We start from the raw sequence: 17,962 nt of genomic DNA, 5'->3' as shown, positions 1-17,962 counted from the left end.
AAATTAACGTAGCTATATTTATTCAAAAATTTTACTTCAAAAAAAAAAATATATATATATATATATATATATATATATATATATATATATATATATATATATATAAATATAAAGATATATGCATATATCTAAATTTAAAAAACGGCAAATAAAAGAAAATGCATAAATTGATCAGTCTCTTGGCAGAAAGTACTCTTTCCATTCCTTGCTTTAACCTTTCACTCAAATAAGTCTTTAACTGTTTTTCAAGAATCTTCCATGTCACTAAAGACAATAAAACTGTCGACAAAATCAAAGGTGAGTCATGTGTTGATGACAAATGGTCAGTATATTGCTTGTTTGGCACATGGTTACCATACATAAGGTTAATTTTTGATTGTATTTCTTTTGTCATCAGAGTCTAAAATTGCATAACAATGCGCTTTTGCATCATTACACACAGTTCCATTTGCATCAATTTTTCACTTAAACTTTTCTTTTATTGTCCTAAAGGTGTTTTTAAATATTTTACAAACTCATTTATTGAGGAAACCTGTTCAAATGTCACTTTAAGTGCAAATCTTTAATAGTGTAAATTCCATTTAGCTGAAAAAGAAGACTATCAAATAGTTTGTGATTTGGATAACATCCTTTACAAAACTATATCTGTTCTCAATTTTCAACCAGTTTTTAAAAAAACTATTCTACGATTTTCTGGTGTTGCCTCTATTGAGCATCTTTTACAACCAAACTTTGCAGTGTCCCACTACACATTTAATAAATGGTTGTGCAGGTGCATCACAAAGAAATGAAAGAACACAAAATAGCAATTTAATGTCATTAATAGAAATTCCACGCCGCCAAATTCCATCAGCCAAAATTGAAAATTCATGATTTATGTACAGGTAAGTTGTCAATATTTATGCCCACTTCAACAGACCTAATTTCTTTAGTGCTTCTTTGAAAAATTGATAAAATACCCTTTCATAATCCAAACATGGTGTCAATTACATTTATCAACATCTACATTACGAGGCATACATACGCAGTAAAGTGTGAGAATCTTTTGGAATGTCTTCCTGATGAAAACAACTAATTTGTTTCAAGTTTAACAACTCATTAAAATACTCTCTTTGGAGTTTGTATTTTACTACCCATTTGGTAAGATCTGATAAAAGTTTATGCACAGTTTGCTTAATTAAACATGTATCTTCATTTTCTGAGCTTGACCTTTCAAAAGGATCAGTTTCTTCTGAGGAATCAAAATGAGAATGACTACTTGAACTTAAAGCTATCGTTAGGGAATCATTGTGAGAACACTTTGAAATATTACTCTCACTATCTTCTAATATTTCTTTTAAGAAATCAGTTTGAGAATGAGAGCTTGATGAAGATAAATTGAAAGCACAAGCCAAAGATATATTTCCAGCTAAAGCTGCTTGACATTTCTTCATATATTCTTTTATGTATGATGCTGAATTTGCTGTCTTCATTTTTGTTAAACTGCTAATTTTACAGCATTAACTACTAAAACTTGCAAAATGTTAAAATATAGGAAACAAACCTAACTATTAGAAAAAATATAAGTATCCGTAATATTGCCATATTACCGATATACACATTATCATTTTATTGAGAATATAATAACATCTAACTATTGTTATAACATCCAACATTTTTTTTGCTTATATCCAACAAATTAATGTACATTATGGCAACAACAACAAAAAATATTTACCAGAAATATATCTAGTATATTGCATAGGCTTATTCTAAACTCTACATAAGGCAACAAATGCATGAAAAGCAGAATCATTAAAGTCTAATACATACAAAAACTGTAATCACTTAGCATACAAATATATATTTGATGACATATTTTTTTGACAAATATTTCCCCAAATGTACTCTAAGTATAATGTCGAATCTACAAGAAAATATAAAATGAAGCAGCTGTTGCAGGGAACACAACTTTGAAATTTTAAATCTTCTTTACTCATTAAAAACTGCTCTACAAAAGTCTCTCCTTCAATTTATACTTTTTAAAATGCTTCAAATAATTTCATAAAAAAAAACCCGCTAAAGCTATATTTATGGGATTTTCAGGAAACTATGTCAGTATCCACTTTCCGTAAATGGTTCTGTACTGTGCGTAAATCAACTTTTAAATATTCGCGTGTTTTTATCACTGGTTCACAACCATTACAAAAGCCTATTTCAAAATCATACTACGATTCTGCAACGGTGAAACCATCCGTAAAAAACAGAACATTCTATAAAATACATCACAATTATAATTGGTAAATAGAGAAATAGTCTAGTCAAAATAAGTCTAAAAAAAGGGCTAACCTGGACAAAATTTGGATATAAATGAATTTGGTATCATTCGAAGCGTAATTTTATCTACTTTAATATATCCAAAATCCACCAAAATTCATTTTGGGCAAAAAAAGTTATAAATATTATTGTTGACCTCACTTTGTAGATTTTTTTTTAAAAAATAAACTAAACCCGTACGACTTGCTGTCAATAAATTGTCATAATTCAGCGAAAAATGACGCGATTCATATAATATTTTTAAAAAAATTTGGTTTACAAATTATAAAAATGTAAAAATTAATTACATAAAATGATGACACCATCATTTTTTACTTTAATACCAGCATAGCATGCTCAAAATGCACTAATTTTTCTTTTCAAATAATATATTTTGTGTACTTGGTAAACTGTAGAGCTGAATTTTGACCATGACTATACCAATACTTCCTAGGAAGCTCATAAAGATTCCACATCTTTATGAGCTTCCTAGGAAGTATTGGTATGGTCATGGAGGGATCAGGGCTGAATAGATTACTGGAACTTATTTATGCAAACAACTCTGTCACGCATATAATGACTGGTAAAGCAGTAGCTAGAGCACTAAGAGCTCACTTCTTAGTTGAGTCTACCTTTATGAGTCTACTTTTTAAAAAAAGCCCCAAAGATGATGCTGATAGTTCTCTAGAAAATATGTATCAGGATCTGGTCTAAGGAAACATGGATTTGGAAGTGATAAACAATAGTAGTGAAGTTATAAGATTCACAAATCTTATTGAAAATTTAAAAACACAGCTTTCCCATTCATCCAGAACAGCAAAACTATGGTTGCAATATCTTGAATACATTAGCATTATCAAAATGTTCATCAGAGCAGAGAGAACTGGGAACTGGCACGAACATCTGGAAGCCACCAGGCTGATGCTTATTTATTTGCCGCAACAGGGCATATAAACTATGCCAAAAGTGCTCGGTTGTATCTACAATCTATGCACTCACTTAATTCAGAACATCCTTGGCTTTACTGTAAATCAGGTTACCATTGTATTAGACGCACAGATCGATATTGGGCTGGTCTTTGGCCTGATTTAGTAATTGAACAGTGCATGATAAAATCAATGAAAAGCAATGGAGGCTTAACTAGAGGAAGGGGTATGTCAGAGTCTACAAGGAATCTTTGGGTCAGTAACTTGCACAAATGCGGAGCAATCCATGATTCCATGTCAACATTGACAAAGCATCGTTTTGAGAGCAGTCAGCAACATTGTGAATCTGGTGAGTCTCGGCGAAAAAGAGATACTAAAGATTTTAAAGCATTAAAGGAGCAGCTCGAGCTGTTTAACCCATTTGAATTTCAAGACTCAGGACTTCAATGTATATCTACTAGCCTATGTGTTGATAAGAATGATGAAATCAATTGTGATCAAGCAGAAAATGTGGGTTTAGAGATTCAAAACAGTCCTAATAATATTGCAGTCAATCAAGCAGCTATCAAGCATTCAAAGCAGGTCAAGACACTTGCCAAGTTGATGCCATCTGTTAAAGTTAATGGCGATGCAGTCCACGTAGATCCTAATGTTTCGTTCCAAAGACTAATCATGCTAATTGAGAGGGTTGAAGATTTGACTGACTGCTTCGAATATGAATTAACACCGGAGCCCACATCTCTCTTCAAAGATGGATTAATGAGGAAACCAAACAAAGCAGAGCTTGGTAGAGAACTCATTAAGGATTCAACAATTTTAACAGTGAATAATGACACAACCTATATTCTTGACGGCGGAGCTTTGCTGCATCGAGTTTTTTGGAGTCTCCCAGCTACATATTCAGACATTATTGAACAATATTGTACATATATTACAAAAAAGTATGGTAATCATACTTTAATTATTTTTGATGGTTACAAATCATCCATCAAAGATCAAGAACATCAAAGGAGAGCAAGAAAGTCTATCAACATTGTATTCCAACCAAAAAACCAAGTGAAATGCAAACAATCTGAATTTCTGTCAAACAGCAATAACAAAACTGCTTTGATCAAAGCATTGGTAATAAAGCTAGGAGAAAAAGGTCATATAGTAGTGGAATGCGAAGGAGACGCTGACAGAACCATTGCTACAAAAGGAATTGTGCTTGTACAAAATGGAAAATGTGTGACTATCATAGCTGATGATACAGACTTTCTTGTTATGTTGGTTCACATGTGGGATCAAACCATGTGTGAGATTTTTTTGCGCCGTTAAGCTAAAATAATTATGAAAAAAAAAATACGGAAACAATTATCATAAAGAATGTTACATAAAGTTTATCATATCACGTGAAAAAATGTTTGTTGTTTATCCATGCATGGAGTGGATGTGATACTACCTTTACGCTTTTTAGTCAAGGAAAGATAGCTGTACTGAAGTTTATTGAATCGAATAGTGAGTTCGCTCAATCTTTATGTACAGTATTCCAAGATCCTTTTGCAACACAAGATCAGGTAGCTAATGTTGGAATACAAGTGGTTTTGAACATATATGGTATGCAAGACAATGATCATATTTTTTTTTATTGATTTATAATATTGTTTACTTTATAATTATACGTCCACATTGTTTTGCAGAGGTTTAATTTAGCTCAACTATTACTATAGGTGAAAAAAATAAACAAGTCTCGCTAGCACAACTAAGGAAACAAAAATATATGAGAATGGTGGCAACTTCCAAAAAAGGAATTCAGCCAGAACGACTACCACCAACTGAAAGCGCGATCAAGTACCATTTGTTTCGAGTGTATTTACAAATTCAGCAATGGTTGGGAGTCAATATGGATGAAACAAAGTGGGGATGGAGAAGGAAAAAATGACGTTTTAGTACCTATAAAGACAGACAATGTAGGTATACTGGAGCAGCAAAATAAACCACAAATGCCGATTTTACTTTCAAAACGGATTTCTTGAAAATACTCATTTTTCAATAAACAATCTAAGTTTAAACCAGCTCCCAAAAAAAGTTTTAATTAACTTTTCAACTTAAGTATTTTTTTATTCAGGATCCTGCACCAATTCACATTCTTAACATTATAACTGCGGCACTAATACTAAAACACCATGTGGAAAACAATGCCAATGTCGACGTCATGGAATAAATTGCATGACAGCCTGCGGACAGTGTCAAGGTTTGGAGTGCACAAATGCACCAAAAAATGACGTCAATATCGATGACAGCGAAAATGAATATGAAAGTAGTGAAGATGGAGATGGAAACATTTTTGAAAAAATGTTTTTTTTTATTTGACTTTTGATATTATTTCTAATTATATTAGTCGAGTGTAAAAAGCACTAATATTTAAACTTTAAATGAAAAATTATTCAACAGTAGTTAAAAATATATTTATTATGAAAGAAAATATTTCAAAAATGCTTGTTTTTTTAAATAGTTATACTAATAAACAAGTTTTTTTTATTTCAGTCTCAATATCAACTATATATCTAATAAATTGTTAAGTAAAGGTGTGTTAATATACTATAAGTATTAGCCTATGTAAAAAATATTGTAAAAAAACTGCTGACATCAGCATTTGAAAGATTTCTGAAGCACATTTCATTTTTTTAAATTTTAACACATTAGGCTATATCTGCGCAAAATTTCATAAAGACTAAGCAACTTTATAACAAGTTATTACAACTTATTGACAGTAGACACGACGGTTTTTTTTTGTATTTTCAATAAATTTGAATAAAAGTGAGGTGAGCTAAAATAATCATAACTTTTTTTGCCCAATATGGATTTTGGATATGTTAAAGCAGATAAAATTACGCTTCGAATGATACCAAAGTCATCTTTATCCAAATTTTGTCCAGGTTGGACCCTAATTTGACTAGACTAAAAGTTTATTTCTCGGATTAAAAACCGATTCTTGATACGAGTTAGGGCAAAGTGACCTAATAATGGCCGGGTCTTATTAAGAGCCAAATTTGGGTCAGCTTTTGTTACATTTATTTACTTGGCGGGACATTTACCTAGTTGATTAATATTATTTCGTGTTTCTTTGATATATCTATGTTTTATTTGAGCTTTTATAAATTTTTCTATTAGTCTTGATTTTTTAGAAATCTTATTTTTGTCAAGGTTAGTAGAAGTAAATATTTTATACCGGTGTTGCGTTAAAAAAGTTAGTCGTTAAAAAAGTTAACAAACAGTTCTGCGCATGCGTTTCGCATGCGCAGTACGGTCAAAGGAGCGTTCGTTAGGGAATGAAATTAGACGTTAAAAAAGTTGCATTGTTTCATTAGGGTATGTAAAATAATAAAAATTAGTGTATACTTTATATTAAAAATGGCTGTCCATGTTTACTCAGTTGATGAAATTATTTTATACTTTATGTTAAAAATGGCTGTCCATGTTTACTCAGTTGCTGAATTTATAAGCTTTACTACTGATATATGGACCAGTAGTTCAAATGAAAGCTTCATGAGCCTGACAGGTCACTGTTTAGACAATACATTTAATCAGAAAACTGTTGTACTTAGAGTAGCTCCATTTCCTGAGCGGCATACAGCAGCAAATATTGCTGAATTGATTGAAGATATGGCTGAATTTAAAATATCACCTTCAAAAATTCATTTAATAGCTAGAGATAATGGTAGAAATATTGTCAAGGCTATTAAAGATAGCCCATATGGTAGTATGGCTTGTTTTTACACACACTGCAACTAGTAATTAATGAGTGTATTTTTGAACAAACAGTTGTCAAGAATGTCATTGCAAACTGGCATTCAATTGTTGGGCATTTCAGCCATTCTCCCCAAGTCTGCCCTAAACTTAAAGCTCTTCAAGAAGCAAACAATGTTCCTAAGCACAAACTTATTTAAAATGTTCCAAAAAGGTGGAATAGTACCCGTCATATGTTAGAACTAATTTATGATCAAAGGAAACCTCTAACCATATATGCACTTGAAAATGGTAAGCTTCCTTTATTAAATGCAAACAAATGGATGATTATTGGACAGTTTTGTGTTTTGCTAAAAGATTTCCACAAAACAAGAGTTCGCTTGAGTGAAAGAAATTCTATTGTCTCAGATATTATACCACAGATACAGTTTTTAAAACATTTCATTAATAAACCTTTAATAGATGACAGCTAATTCAATGGAGAATAGTTTCAAACAATATACTGATAACTATAACATCATCTTGTCAATATTTCTTGATCCCAGATTCAAATTAAAAATGTTCAAAAATGAAAACACCTTTTCAGCTGCTAAAACAAGTACTGAGAACATAACCATTCAACTTATTAAAACCCATGAAAATATAAAAAACATCAAAGTTACTGAAAATGATCGGTCTGCAGCTTGTGACATTGAAAATATTGACTCAGAATTAGAAAATAATGGTACATTACTAAATGAATAGAAAGATATAGTACAAATGGGTTTTGATAATTGCTTTGAAGAACTTGTAGGATTTAGTTCTAAATAAATCGGTCAACCACAAACTTTAATTTCAAATGAAACTTTATTAAACAAAATTCAACACAACTCAAATGAAGACCTTATTGACAAAGAAAGCAATCTTTTGTTGTGGTGGAAATCACAGAAAACCAAAATGCGACTATTAGCAAAGCTTGCTTTAAAGTATTTAAGCTGCCCACTGTCTTCTGTGGAGAGTGAAAGACTTTTTAGTATAGGTGGAAATGTATATACTGCAAAGAGATATAGCTTAACAGGAGCTCATGGTGAAATGTGAATATTTTTGAACTATAATATGAGAATTTAAAAATATTTGATTTTGTATATATTACTATAATTAGTATAGTATAATTCTTTTAGAAGTGAGTATCTATGTTCTATTTTTTCATGAAATATAATTTATTTAGGAGTTTAAAAGCTTTGATACTATGAGGAGGTCAAATGAAAAAGAAAATGTCATGAGAATTGTATAACTTTGTAGAATTAGAAAATTACAGGGAAAAAAAATTTGGAAAAAATAATTGCAACTCTCTTTGAGAGCTTTTGCTCAAAAATAAAAAAAGAATGCTTCCCAATGCCTTAATCAAAATATCAAAGCATATTCTGTTGTGGATTTGAGGGTTGTGCAAATTAAAGAGTATTGTAGCCAGGGTAACTTTGGTCAGTTTTGGCAGTTTTTCTTAAACATCTCTGAATCTTATTAACATTTTACAGTTTTCTCTTGTGGTAATAACATTATAGGTCTTGGCTATAGGCCTCTATATTTATTTTTTATATTTTTTTATTACAAATATTTATTTTTAAATGCCGAAAAGTGACCAATGTTACCCCAGGTTTTTATCATGTTTGATCAATAATACCCCTGCTATGGGGTAACATTGGTCACTTTTTGGAGTTTTAAAAAATCATCAGCCCTTAAACACTTAGAGAAACATGAAAAGAACATTTAAATGGACAAAAAATTTTGCAACTAGCTCCCTGTTATTGTGCAAAAGTCATTAACAGTCATTTTCTAGTAGGTCATTATCGTCATCTGAGAATGATGACACTTGTTCAACTCTTGTCCTTTTCTTGTTATTCTTGGTGTTACTGTTATTCTTGGTGTTATTGTTATTCTTTGATGTGGTAGGAGTTGTGTTATTCACCAGATCTTGCGGTGTTATCGCTTTGCCAGGTGTGATCTTTTTCCCTCTGGTGCGATTTGTTTTCCCATCCTGTCCACAATGTTTCACTAATAGACCTTCTATATCTTCATTGAATGCTTCCTTAACAGTACTACCGGTACCTCCTCCAATGTCTTTGTTAACCTGTGGCAAACGCTTCATGACCATTTCTTTATCGAAGGGAAATATTCCACTAGCCTTGAAGTCAGATCTCAAATTATCGCTTTTCAATTGAGGTTGCAGTAGAGCAAGAAGACCGAGGAACTGATTTTTTGGTATTGATTCTTTGATGCGCGTTTCTATTTTTAGCGGACGGAAAACAGCAACGTCCAGCGGTTAAAGCAAATGGGAAGCGTATATTCCGAACTTTCGACTAGCCTTTCTCACGCTTACTCTTCCAGTTAAACATTCTTTTATAGCATTGGACGTTTCTTGACTGTATGAAGTTGCATATGCTCTTGAACCACGCTTTTGCTTATATTTCCTCGGCATTTTCACCGGCTAAGAATTCAAATGGTTCAATAAATGTATCAGAAGTGTCAAAACATGCCAAAATAAACTCAATGTAGTCTACGAAGTAACTGTGCGATATTCACAAAAACTGTTGGTATACCAAATTTGTTGATATAATAGTCGATACATATTGTTGATCTCTAACAAAATTAAAACATGTTATCTTTGTTAAATTTTAAGAATTTAAAAAAAAATCAACATTTGACCCCGGTCAACAAAGTCACCCCGGCGACCAAAGTTACCCCGGTTGACGGTACCATTTTGAATACTTTTTTAACGGGCAAACTTTTTTAACACCGTAAGGCATTAAAAAAGTTGTAATTATTTTGCGCATGCGCAGATTTCACATTTAATAAACTTTTTTAACGATAAACTTTTTTAACGCAACACCGGCGGTAGTCATTTTTGTTTCTTTCAAGCAACTTTGAGACGCATTTCGATGGCTCCGCGCAAAATCGGACTATCTGCAATCTCCGCCAAAAACAAAATTGGCATATCTGCAATCTCCGCGTAAAACAAAATTGGACTATCTGCATTTTCCGCCAGCTTTATTTTTGAACTATCTGCATTCTCCGGGCGTTCAAAGTTTTTATTGCATGAAATTATGCGCCTTGTCAAAATGTGATTTCACTACAAATGGCAGATCTCATGAAATAAGTTGTTAATAAGAAGACAGTAATTGCATTATTTTCCATCTATTCCTGAGATATAAATCTGTTTAAGTTTTAACACAAAGTTTCACTTACCACATTTGATTTTGTTTAGAAGTAATTATTTTAAATAGTTATGGCATATGGTATGTTAATGCAAATGAAAAATTTACAATATTTTTAGAACATCATTTTAGCAGCTAAAATAAGAACAGTCTGCATCTACTTTAATCTCAAGTCTGAACTTAGTAAGCGTATACACTTCATGAATTGATCAAAGTGTAGCTGATCGCAAACCCAATTTTATATATTCAAATTTAATTTGAAATTAAAATGCTGCTGGATTAAGAAAACGTTTTACAGTTTTACGAGGCTTATTCGAAACATTGTTTGGTGTCTTTCAAGTTTGTCTATTTTCAACAGAAAAAAAAAAAAGTAGTGTTACTGTGTTATCTATATTATATAGGTATACTATATAACATATAGCAGTCAGTCATGTTTTGGTTAAATGTGAAAATAACAAGTTGGTTTGTTTAGCTTACAAAATTAATTAATTCAAGTGTATTATTGCTATCGTCAAATAAAATATGTTAGATCTTAAAAATATGTTAGGACTACAAAATTATAGATGTTTTTAGATAAGTTGTGTTTGTATGTTAAATTATAATTTCTAAAGTTAAAAGTTACCTAAATGTGACTATAATTTAAATTCAAGTGATTAATATTGTCTATTACAAATGTGATAATTTATTATATTGGGTATACTGTAAAAGTAATAAAAGCCTGATATTCAGATCAATGTGCAAGTTAAGGATATGTTTATTTAAAACAGCAGTTTTTTGTTATTTTGTAATTATTCTTTTATAGAAAAAATACAGCTATTTTTGATTGTATCATAGTTATTACTATCATAGTAAAAAAATTACAACCCTTTTTTATATATCATTACATCCCAAAGTCTTGGATATGTAAAAATTATCAAATATAATTGGACCAAAATTGTTTGATCATCACTGCAGTTGAGGTGATATCTGATTAAACCAATATTTAATGGTTTAGAGCTCAAATCCAACTGAACCTTAGGTTCAGTTAGATTTTGATCCTAATTATTGATAAACCAAGTTTAAGAAAAGTTGGAAACCATAATGTTTAATACTCAGGCATGAGTTTTTAACTAGTTTGTGTTCAGTTAAGTGGCATCTCCAAAAAAGAATGGTTTTAAGTAGACAACAAAGAAAACTCCACATAGTTTGATTGCTTAATGAACAAAAATAGCTTAATAACAATAATTTTGTTAGTTACGATCAAGGTTACAATATATATATATTTATATATATATATATTTATATATATATATATATATATGTGTGTGTGTGTGTGTGTGTGTGTGTGTGTGTGTGTGTGTATATACGTGTATATATAAATATATGTATACATATATATATATATTTATATATATATGTATATATAAATATATGTATGTATATATATATATACATATATATATACATACATATATTTATATATACACGTATAGTATATATATATACATACATACATATATTTATATATACACAAAATTATTGTGATATGTGTATATATATATATATATATATATATATATATATATATATATATATATATATAAATTAGCAAAAATACTTATCTAATTTTTTCTTTGACAGCTTGTTTTACCATCAGTAGGTTCATCAGGAAGTCTGATGAACCTAGTGATGGTGAAAGATAAGTTTATAAATATATAAGGTTAATATATAACATGTTAACTAATGATTAATTTGTTAACCTTCCTGATTACTTATTGATGGTGAAACAAGTTGTGGATGAAAAAATTATTACTGCTCTGCTCTTTAAGACCATTGAGCACTCTATCTATAGAATACACTAACATAGTTTATATATATATATATATATATATATATATATATATATATATATATATATATATATATATATATATATATATAAATGTATATATATAAATGTTTAAATAATCGCTATTTAAAAAATTGTAGAATTTTATAAAAAACTTCAAATATTTAAAGAAACACCACCAAAAATTTATGCACCCGAGAAACGCAGATAGTCCAAAAATGTATCTGGCAAAAATGCAGATAGTCCAATTTTGTTTTACGCGGAGATTGCAGATATGCCAATTTTGTTTTTGGCGGAGATTGCAGATATGCCAAATTTGTTTTCCGCGGAGATTGCAGATAGTCCGATTTTGCGCGGAGCCATCGATTTAACGAAGTATTCCTTCGGGTACGGCTTTATGATATATTTTGATCTGTTTTGTTAGTTTATTATGTTTATGTAAACTGTTTTATTTGTTAACACACGAAAGGAAGAAGCATAAATGTAGTCCAAACTCAAAGATCTCAAATAGTCTCATTAATAGCCACTCGTTTGACCAAATAAGAGCCGTGGCTCTTATATGGTACTAACGTGGCTAATATTAGGATCTTAGTGTAATTTATACTGTATAAACACTATAAAGTAAAATTGATTTCCATTTTATTTCAAATGCATCAGCTATTTAAATAAACATAACATATAGACAAGTACTGATGTAACATTAATTTAGTATATAGCTAGTAAATATATAAAATAGTAACTTATCTATACAATACATGTATGTATATATATATATGTTAGGGTGTCCCGTTTTTAGGGTCACATTTTATTTTGACTGCTCCTAGCATTTTTCTGCTGCGTATGTGTGAGAAAATGAGGTCTGTAAAGTTTTAGAGCTCTAACTTTATTTTTGTGACTACACAAGCCACCTTAAGTTTAAAAAATCATGATTTTTGGGTGAAAAAAGCCTATTTTTACAGTGCTTGTGTAGTCACAGTTTGAAAGATACAGGCTAATCTTATGTTGAACCATGTACTATTAACCCTCATTAGTTAGAAAAAAATTGGGAGCAGTTTGAATAAAACCGTTACTTAGGTTTGAAGTGAGTTCAAAGATACGCAGTTGACGCAATTCACCCATTTTTATGCGGTTCGACGCGGTTGACAAAACCAAACAAAATACTGATCTAATCATTATCAAATGGGTCTAAATCGATTTCTGAACCCTTTTCACACCTAATTAGACCAACGAAAATCCAAAATCGGTTAAAAAGTACTAATTATATGTTTAAATTTGTTTATATACTATACTAGACATTTTAACCACTAATTCTACAACATATTAACATTTTCTTTTCTTTCCACCACTCCCTTGGGGTCTTCCAGCCTTTCTTTTCTGGTCCACTGCTAGGAGAAGATCTTGCCTCAGCTCTTCATTATGGCCTCCATCAACAAAGTCCTGTATAAGCTTAACATTCCTTTCTGCAGCATCATTAGTTACAGGAATGTTGGAGATAAATTCCTTGAACTTTGTGTAGCCAGACAATCTGTTCCACATACTAGATGGAATCTTCATCCATTCAAGCTGCTGGTTATCCATTTTTAAGATGTTAAATATCAAAATGGATTCTGAATCAACAAACTCAGACAACCTGGGCCTCTCTCCTTCTCTGTCAATGAAACCTGATACATTAACCTTCTTATACATAAATGACAGAGGAACATTTTTCTTTGAATCATTTATCATCAGGATTCTTTCAGCAATTTCAGTCTTTTCCTCATCTGACACTCCAGGATCCAGTAAACTAAATGGGATTAAAGTTGGATGAAGATACCATGTATGGTTTGCAATGCTATCGAGACATATGGCTGCAACATTAGGTCTGCTCTGCATGTATGACTTCATCTCCCAGATTGCTTCTATGTCATGTCTTGGAGAAATTACAGTCTGAGACGAGGTTAAGAACCACTTTGCATAATACAATGCTACAAACTCAGAGATGGCTTCAACTTCTCTTTTTGTAGAAGCTGTGGAAACAATATCTGTCATTTGGCTCAGAATTTGCAGCTCCATGTAATATATAGCCTGTGCCATAAACCTTGCATGATGAATTGCTCCAGGTTGTCGAACTCTCAGTTGATCAATCTCTGGGGATAAATAGAATTGAACAATTTCTGCTAGCTCCCAATAATCACCTCTGGGTATTTTGTCTTCATCCAATAACTTTGTGATGATTACTAGGGATACTCTAGCAGCATTGTCAAGTTGTTGATTTACTCCATATTTGAATTTGCAAAATTTATTTTGATCAATCTGAATAAGAGAAAACTCATCCAACAGTTTCTTGAAGAGTTGATTATCTGGACCTGAGGTTGTCCTGAAGAGCTTTGCAACATTCTTAATATGACACTCATAGATATGATGTCTGCAAGCAAGATGCATAACAGGTCTTCCAAGATAGATGTTTAACCTGGAATTTACTCCTTTTTCTTTGCCTGTATTTGACGCAGTGGTGTCAAATACTAGACCTTTAATGTCTTCTTTGAGTGAGTTTTCTTCTAAAATCTCAATAATCTTCTCAGTATGACAAGCTCCAGTAGAATTAGTGACAGGAGGTACTCCAAGCAAAAAATGTTCTCCATCACAAGTTACACTCAGTGCTAAGCGTTCTCTTTTGAGTTTCTTTCCATCAGTATACTCTTTGACTAGCTTTCCATCATAATGAAGAATCATGTTTGATCCAGCTTTTGCTCTTAAAGCTTCCCTTGCTTCCTCCGCTGTTTCCTGTATGACCTTTCTGCCAATTCTGTGTAAATTGGATTTTGACATACCTTTACTGGAAAGTCCACTTGTATTAGCAACCTGCTTTAAAATATCGGATTGAGCTCTGATGCTTACATGTTTAACCTTCGAAATAAGGGCAGTATCTCCTACTATGCCAGCAGATGTAGATGGTTGTGGATCTATCTCATCTTTACTCAAGTCTATAGAATTAGAGGTGTCTGTTTCCTCTGAAGATAATTCTGTTTCACTTGAAGATGAAACCTGCAGCTCAGACTGATAACTCTGGTCATGATCTGCTCCAGACATTCTTACTCTTGCCTGTTGAGATCTTTGAGCAGAATAAATGTACCTTTTATCTTTTTTCCCAATGTACATTTTCCTGCAACTTCTTTGATCATTTATGAAAATGATATCTTCTGCCTTGTCTACCTGAGATCTTTTCTTATCTTTCTCTAATATTTGTATCACATCACTGGTCATAACATCAAAAAGAACAGGCAAAATATTGTCTTTGAAAATTATTCTTTTTTCTACTTCTTTAGTGTTTTGCCTTTTTTGAAGAGAAATCAATTTTTTGTGCTTGGCTAGCAATTCACTCATTTTCTTCTGTACTTTGTCCACTATGGATGTTGGAATTCCAGCTTTTTCATAAATAGCAGTGACCTTTTTAACCAAACACTGACAATTTTCCTCACAAATGAGCTTGAAATCATGAGAGAATCCACAGCAGAGAAGGGTGTTATCTTTGATCTTAGGATTTTCAAACTTTAAAAAATAATAATGCTCCAAAATGTCTTTGTTAGAAGGGAGTTGATTGTCATTCAACTTGTCACTTATACTCTTAAGAAGAAATATTTCTTTCTTTTTTCTGGTTTTAGCCATTCTGTTCAATTAAGTTTACTCTCTGCACTGGAGTCAAATAACAACTATAATATACAGAAGTTTATAAAAGTGTCCTATCACTTAAAGAATTATAAAGTTTTCTTTCACATAAAAAAGATAAAGTTTCTGAAAGTTCCAATAATAGTGTTCTATCACTACTTTGAAGCACTTTTGGTAATCCTTCAGTTAAGCGGTATAAAATAAAATTATTCTTTTGCTTTTAAAACGTTTCAGACATTTTTGAGACAATGCAAGAAAGCAAAATGATTTATAACTTTAACATATTATAACAGATTTTGGATTTTCGTTGGTCTAATTAGGTGTGAAAAGGGTTCAGAAATCGATTTAGACCCATTTGATAATGATTAGATCAGTATTTTGTTTGGTTTTGTCAACCGCGTCGAACCGCATAAAAATGGGTGAATTGCGTCAACTGCGTATCTTTGAACTCACTTCAAACCTAAGTAACGGTTTTATTCAAACTGCTCCCAATTTTTTTCTAACTAATGAGGGTTAATGGTACATGGTTCAACATAAGATTAGCCTGTATCTTTCAAACTGTGACTACACAAGCACTGTAAAAATAGGCTTTTTTCACCCAAAAATCATGATTTTTTAAACTTAAGGTGGCTTGTGTAGTCACAAAAATAAAGTTAGAGCTCTAAAACTTTACAGACCTCATTTTCTCACACATACGCAGCAGAAAAATGCTAGAAGCAGTCAAAATAAAATGTGACCCTAAAAACGGGACACCCTAATATATATATATATATATATATATATATATATATATATATATATATATATATATATATATATATATATATATATATATATATATATATATATATATATATATAAGAGCAGTTTACGTCAACACGAAATGTGAAAGTTTGCTATATTAGGTCTACATATAACTAAGGGCGACATATTTCGTGTAGACCTTAATTCAAGCATAATTTTTCTGACTAATTTTTTTTAGCTGATACTTTTTTCACAATCTGCGTGGTTTTCTTTGATCATTTATAGAGTTTCCATTTAATATTTTTGTTTTTGATTTAAAATTTCGCTAAAAAACAGCGTTTTATTGTTAAGCATGTATATCGTACAAATCCTTAAAAGTGAAGATTAGGCCTACACGAATATTTATAACAATTATTTATGTTATTTAAGTCTATATCAAAAAAATAAAAACTGTTTAATAAAGACTTTTAGAATACTTATTTAAAAAATATTTTGTTTTGTCTTGAATACGAGTGTGTATCGAAATAAACAAGATATACATTTTCTTACGCCAAAAAAAATTCAATTTGGCACGGAATCAAAGTTACGTCATTTCATAATTTAAAAGTAATGCGTAGATTTTTAAGTAATGAAAATCTTTTTTAAATTAGTTTTTTTAAACAATATTATGTTATATCAATGTAAACAATATTAGTTACACCAATTCAATAATTATCAAGGTTTCTATATAAATCTATCCACATCATCATAGTTTCTTTACATTTTTACCGCGCTTAACAAGAAATGATGCTTACAATGGACACTTCCTTGTATACTTAAAAACTGTGTTTAACTTAACACCAACCTGTTATTTCTCAACAAAATAATGCAATAACTTCATCCAATGTTACATATTTGTTCTATTGTACTTCAATAAGAATATAAAGCTGCGATATCGATATTATTTTGCAATGATGTCGCCTTAAACTGCATATAATTTCGAATACTTCAAATTTGAGATTAGGCTACTAATATACATTCGATTAGATAGTCGAAATTTTTGATGAATGAAAAGTAATATATATAAATAAAACATGATGAATAATAGATAAATTACAATAGGAATAAATAATAAATATAGAATAAATATATTGAATATACTATGTAACAATAAATGCACAATATGCAAAATGGTAAGAAGTATAAATTTATAAAATACGATATATGTATGCAAATCATAATGAATACATGATGTATATCGTCAATACAAATCAAATAAATATATATATTACGAATATAAAACAATTAAAAAAAAATGTTCAAAATTGGAGATTAGGTCTACACGGAACTAACAATATTTTACAGCGTGTCGCCTTAAACTGCATATATACTTTCGAGTATCTAATATTGCAGATTAGGTCTACACGAAATCATTTGAACAACTTACATACTTTCAAGTAATTATTTGAAAGAAATAAAAGAAAAAGTATAAATAAAATACAATAAACAATAAATAAAGTATAATAAATAAAGTATAATAAATAAAGTATAACAAATGATAAATATAGTAAATGATAAAAAAATATGATGAAAACTCAAAGAAAAATAATATAACATAGAAATAT

The 17,962-nt window shown here is 30.7% G+C and overlaps 2 protein-coding genes and 2 pseudogenes across 3 annotated transcripts in view; 2 read left to right on the top strand and 2 right to left on the bottom strand.

Annotated features, from left to right (window-relative positions):
* Positions 1–17,962, bottom strand: part of LOC149884966 (uncharacterized) — a 748,071-nt gene that overhangs the window by 661,404 nt on the left and 68,705 nt on the right. The gene's annotated exons all lie outside the window — the stretch shown is intronic.
* LOC149884973 (uncharacterized) lies at positions 382–17,660 on the bottom strand. The gene is made up of 2 exons (XM_090094476.1): positions 17,203–17,660; positions 382–2,252 (listed from the first exon to the last, which is right to left on the bottom strand). Exon 2 carries the CDS (start codon positions 1,470–1,472, stop codon positions 1,008–1,010), a length of 465 nt encoding a protein of 154 aa, XP_089950602.1. The 5' UTR covers positions 1,473–2,252; positions 17,203–17,660; the 3' UTR covers positions 382–1,007.
* Positions 2,770–4,943, top strand: LOC149884975 (uncharacterized; annotated as a pseudogene).
* Positions 4,703–5,573, top strand: LOC149884974 (uncharacterized; annotated as a pseudogene). The gene is made up of 3 exons (XR_016454648.1): positions 4,703–4,817; positions 4,931–5,170; positions 5,329–5,573. The product of XR_016454648.1 is annotated as an uncharacterized LOC149884974 (transcript).

Source organism: Hydra viridissima, unplaced genomic scaffold (assembly GCF_058129835.1).
Source record: "Hydra viridissima isolate aposymbiotic clone 2 unplaced genomic scaffold, HvirCarnegie_v1 scaffold_8, whole genome shotgun sequence".
Taxonomy (NCBI): Eukaryota; Metazoa; Cnidaria; class Hydrozoa; order Anthoathecata; family Hydridae; genus Hydra; species Hydra viridissima.
Note: the sequence above shows the minus strand (reverse complement) of the source record. Positions and strands in the feature narration are given on the sequence as shown.

Bases quoted from the DNA above. Each gene is read 5' to 3' on its own strand.
- LOC149884973 (XM_090094476.1), bottom strand. From the start codon at position 1,472: ATGAAGACAGCAAATTCAGCATCATACATAAAAGAATATATGAAGAAA.